The sequence below is a fragment of the Scyliorhinus canicula genome, chromosome 12 (genome assembly GCF_902713615.1).
Source record: "Scyliorhinus canicula chromosome 12, sScyCan1.1, whole genome shotgun sequence".
NCBI lineage: Eukaryota > Metazoa > Chordata > Chondrichthyes > Carcharhiniformes > Scyliorhinidae > Scyliorhinus > Scyliorhinus canicula.
In genome coordinates, this window is record NC_052157.1 from 51508200 (window position 1) to 51513916 (window position 5717).

The 5717-nt window shown below is 50.3% G+C and overlaps 1 protein-coding gene across 1 annotated transcript in view; it reads right to left on the reverse strand.

Moving 5' to 3' along the window:
- Positions 1-2191, reverse strand: part of LOC119974231 (pleckstrin homology domain-containing family O member 2-like) — an 81766-nt gene extending 79575 nt beyond the window's left edge. The window contains exon 1 of the mRNA XM_038812999.1: positions 1899-2191. Within this exon, the coding sequence (XP_038668927.1) occupies positions 1899-2191 (293 nt within the window). The remainder of the gene's footprint in view (positions 1-1898) is intronic.
- Positions 2192-5717: the final 3526 nt, after the last annotated feature.

Below are 5717 nucleotides of genomic sequence, written 5' to 3' on the forward strand. Positions count from 1 at the left end.
CCCCCCCCCCCCCCCCCCCCCCCCCCCCCCCCCCCCCCCCCCCCCCCCCCCCCCCCCCCCCCCCCGAGTACATCCCCAAACCCGATTCCTGTGGTGATATGCATCACTGTAAATACACAAGGGGTTAATGTAAATACACATAGACTAGCTAGACACTAGAGGGAGCACCAGAGACATGACACACAGACATTCATCCATTAGGTCAGTAAGATAGAACACGACCAATGGGCATTCACGACACACACAGAGGTGACACTATCACAGGCAGCACGGTAGCATTGTGGATAGCATAATCGCTTCACAGTTCCAGGGTCCCAGGTTTGATTCCAGCTTGGGTCACTGTCTGTGTGGAGTCTGCACATCCTCCCCGTGTGTGCGTGGGTTTCCTCCGGGTGCTCCGGTTTCCTCCCACAGTCCAAAGATGTGCAGGTTAGGTGGGTTGGCCATGATAAATTGCCCTTAGTGTCCAAAATTGCCCTTAGTGTTGGGTGGGGTTACTGGTTATGGGGATAGGGTGGAGTTGTTGACCTTGGGTAGGGTGCTCTTTCCAAGAGCTGGTGCAGACTCGATGGGCTGAATGGCCTCCTTCTGCAATGTACATTCTATGAAAAGGAGGGCATTACACCAACCCATATAAAAGGACACAGCACACATGATCTTCCTCTTTCCAGTGGAGACACTCAGTGAGTACACAGGGTTGATTTGAAACACATCACACCCACCACCTGGATTGTAGCAGACTGGTTCGTCAGTCTGAGTAGCTATAGCAGGATTAACAGGAGAGTCGAATCCAAGTAGGAGAATTGTTAACAGTTTAATAAAGTGTTAAAGCTATCTAAAAGTCTGAACCTTCCTTTGTCAGAGTGCACATCAAGGAAGCAGCTTATGCTACGTCAAGAGCAGAACAAAACAATTCCCACCCACACCCCGATACCAGACTACAACACACCCTGCTGACTACATCCCGGATTCTCGACTCCCATGGCCCCCCCACCCTTCCGACTACACCTGCGGTATCTGACTCCCACCAAATCCCCCCCCGAGTAAATCCCCAATACCCGATTCCCACTCATTCCCCCAACTACACCCCTGATATCTGAGTACCTCCCACCTCACAACGACACCCCTGACACCTGATCCTCACCCAACCGATTGCATCTTCGATACCCAAATACTACCCACCCACTAACTGCACCCCCGATACCCGACTACCAATAACCCCACAACTACACCTCCTATACCCAACTACGAAAACCTCCGATACCCGACTGCCAACCAACAGATCCCACCTCCACCCCGATACCTGACTCCACCCCTGACTACCACCCCCCTGACTACATCACCTATACCCCACTGCACCCCCATACATGACTGCCCTGATATCCGACTACTACCCACACCCCCAACTACACCCCAATTACTCGACTAGGCCTACGATACCTGACTACACCCTTGATAAACGACTGCCGCATCCCCCAACCAAATCACTGATACCCGACTACTAACCCCCCAATTGCCCCCCAATACCAGACTACCAGTCCCCAACTACACCAGCGATGCCAAGCTACCACCCATGCCCCCCAACTACACCCCCTATATCCAACTGCACAGCCGATACCCAACCACTACAACCCCAGTACCCGACTAAATCCCCGATGCCCAAATCTCACCCAGCCCCACATACCACTGACCCCAATACCCAGCTACCACCCCCTGACTATACTCTGATACCTTACTACCACCCATCTGTGACCACACCCCTGATACCTGACTACCACCATCCGTGATTACTCAGCAGCACCTGACTAAAAGTCCCCAATTCCTGACTTGTCCCCAACACGTGACTTCTCCCTGACTCTCTAAATGCCACGCAGCACCCCTGACTACCCACCCACCACCTGACTAGCCCAATCACCAAGTTCTGTAACGCTGTACCATCCATCACTGTTTCTATCACCGTGTTCTCCATCATTGTATACTCCATCATTGCTTCAATCACCATGTGCTTTATGGTTGCATTCCCGCTCATCTTTATCCTGTGCTCTCTATCATTGAATTCTCCATCACTGTTTCTATCAACGTGTCCTCTATCTTTGTACTCCTTCAATTTTGCTCTCAATGTGTACTCTATCATTGTATTCCCCATCGCTGTTTCTATCATTATTTTCTCAATTGTTGTAATCTCCATCATCGTTTCTGTTACATAGCCCACAACCGGAGAATCTAGCCCATTCCCTATTGTTGTATTCTGCATAATAATAATAGCTTATTGTCACAAGGAGGCTTCATTGAAGGTACTGTGAAAAGCCCCTAGTCTTCTGTTTGTCTTTCAGTGCCTCCCCATCTTCATCCCGATAGCCTTTTTCAAGCGGGTGAACAAGATCAGCTCGGGCTTTGTATGGGCGAATGAAACCCCGCGGGTGAAGAGAATGTGGTTGGAGAGTAGTCGGGGGGAGGGTGGGTTGGCGCTGCCGAACTTCTGCAACTACTACTGGCGGCTAACATCGCCATGATTCGGAAGTGGGTAATGGGGGAGGGGTCGGCATGGAGCAGTTGGGGCGGCGTCTTGTAAAGGCACCAGTCTGGGGGCATTGGTAACGGCACCTCTGCTGTTCTCGCTGGCCCGGTACTCCACAAGTCCTGTGGTAGTGGCGGCTCTGAGGGCCTGGGGGCAATGGAGGAGACATAAGAATGTGGAAGGTGCGTCGGTCTGGACCCCGATTTGCAACAACCACAGGTTTGCACCGGGCAGGCTGGACGGCGGGTTCCACAGCTGGCAGAGGGCAGTAATTAGAAGGATGGGGGATCTATTTATAGATGGGGGCTTTCCCATCTTGAAGGCACTGGAGGATAAATTTAAACTGCCGCCAGAGAATGGTTTTAGATATTTGCAAGTGCGAGACTTCCTGAGAAAACAGGCGCTGGCCTTTCCGCTGCTGCCCACCATGGGGGAGACAGGATAGAGTAGTGTTCGGTACCTGGGTGGGGGAGGGGAAACTGTCAGATATCTACCAGGACCTGTTGGAGGCGGAGGAAACCCCGGTGGAGGAGCTCAAGGGCAAGTGGGAGGACGAGCTAGGTGAGAGTTAGAGGCGGCTCTATGGGCGGACGCCCTAAGCTGGGTCAATTCCTTCTCTTCATGTGCCAGGCTTAGCCTAATACAATTTAAGGTGGTCCACCGGGCACATGTGACGGTGGCGAGGATGAGCAAGTTTTTCAGGGTTGAGGATAGATGTGCGGGAACCCCAGCAAACCATGTCCACATGTTCTGGGCATGCCTGAAGCTCAGTGGGTTTTGGCAGGGGTTTGCGAAGGCAATGTCCACGGTGCTAGGAACCCGGGTGGCGCCGAGTCCAGAGGTAGCGATCTTTGGAGTGTCAGAAGATCCGGGTGTTCAGGGGGTGAAAGAGGCCGACATCTTGGCCTTTGCCTCCCTGGTAGCCTGTTAATGTGGAGGGACTCAAAGCCCCCGAGTGCAGAGACCTGAGTTAGCGACATGGCTGGGTTTCTCAGTCTCGAGAAAATAAAGTTCGCCTTAAGAGGGTCAATGTTAGGGTTCTCTCAGAAACGGCAGCCGTTCGTTGACTTTCTCGGGGAAAATGAAAATGTCAACAGAAGCAGCATTCCAATGGGGGGGTGGGGGGTGGGTGGATAGGTTTTAGATGGTTGTGCTCTGTGTGAGGATTGGGTCGGGTGGGGAATATTTATTTTACCATGTCAATGTCATTGTTATTGTTTTTGTTATTGTTATAAAAAATGTGCAAATACTTTAATAAAAATATTTTTTAAAAAAAAGAAATGCCCCTAGTCGCCACATTCCCGGCGCCTGTTGGGGGAGGCTAGTGCAAGAATTGAGTCCACACTGCTGGCCTTGTTCTGCATTACAAGTCAGCTGTTTAGCTCACTGTGCTAAACCAGCCCCTAAGGTTTCTTTCACCGAGTTCTTTATTGTTGCATTCTCCCTCATTATTTCTATAATGGTGTTCTTTATCATTGTACGAAGTCTTACAACACCAGGTTAAAGTCCAACAGGTTTGTTTCAAATCACTAGCTTTCGGAGCACTGCTCCTGCCTCAGGGGAATGAAGAGGTGGGTTCCAGAAACATACATATATAGACAGAGTCAAAGATGCAAGACGATACTTTGAATGCGAGTCTTTGCAGATAATTAAGTCTACAGGTCCAGACGGAGCAACTGGAGAGAGGGATAATCACAGGTTAAAGAGGTGTGAATTGTCTCAAGCCAGGACAGTTGGTAGGATTTCGCAAGCCCAGACCAAATGGTGGGGGGTGAATGTAATGCGACATGAATTCAAGGTCCCATGTGTGCGGAACTTGGCCATAAGTTTCTGCTCGGCGATTCTGCTTTGTCGAGCATTCTTTATCATTGTTCTTATCAGTGTTCTTTAACCCTGATTCATTCACCATTTTCTCTATCATTGTATTGTCCCTCACTGATTCTATCACCATGTTCCCTATCATTGTAGTCTCTATCACTGTTTCTAACACCTTGTTCTCTATTGTTGTATTCTCCATCTCAGTTTGTAGCACCAAAGAACAAAGAACAAAGAACACTAAAGCACAGGAACAGGCCCTTCAGCCCACCAAGTCTGCGTCGATGCAGATTCCTTATTTAGACCTACTACTTATTGCCCAAAACAATCGGTATTCCTCCATTCCCTACCCGCACATGTGTCTATCAAAATACCTCTTTAACGTTGCTATCGTGTCTGCCTCCACCACCTCCACTGGCAACACGTTCCAGGCACCCACCATCTCTGCGTGAAAAACTTTCCTCGCACATCTCCCCTAAACTTTCCCCCTCTCACCTTGAACCTGTGCCCCCTTGTAATTGAGTCTTCCACCCTGGGGAAAAGCTTCTGACTATTCATCCTGTCTATACCTCTCGTTATTTTGTAGACCTCAATCAGGTCTCCTCTTACCCTCCATCTTTCCAACGAAAACAATCCAGGTTTATTCAACCTTTCCAAACCAGGCAACATCCTGGTTGTGGTGAATGTATTCACCTGAATATGAACTGTCTGTATAGTACTGTGACCTATGACCAGGAAATTATGATACGATCTACTTCCAGGTATTGTACTGGATCACCGGTGGGCTCCACCTCTGGCTCCTCCCTCCCCCGGGGCGATATATAGACCGGCCACCTGTGGACGGCACTCATTTGTATAGCAGACACTGGCAGGCAAGTTCCTGGATAATAAAGCCTTTTGTTCACTCGTTCTCACAGTCTCACAGTGAATTGATGGTATATCAATTTATTATCCAGAGACATCACCATGGAAGCCGCTCTGAAGCCAGATAAACACGAACTCGACGCACGAGCAACAGGAGCTAAGGAGATCTTCTCCCACTGGCTTTGCTGTTTCAAGGCCTACCTCGACTCCTCCGCAACACATCACTCCGAAACTTTCAAGCTGCGCCTCCTCCACGCACGGGTGAGCCATCGAAACTCCGTAATGATAGAGAAAGCCGCCACGTACGAGGCGGTGGTCGCGACTCTGCAGGCGTATTTCGTGAAGCCCGTAAATGAGGTGTTCGCGTGGCATGTCCTCACTACTCGCTGTCAATGCGCTGGGGATCGCTGGACGTGTACCTGGAAAACCTGACCCTACTCGCAAGGAACTGCAGCTATCAGTATGTGAAGGCCGAGGAGCACATGAAGCTGCAGATCCGGGACACCTACGTGGCTGGGGT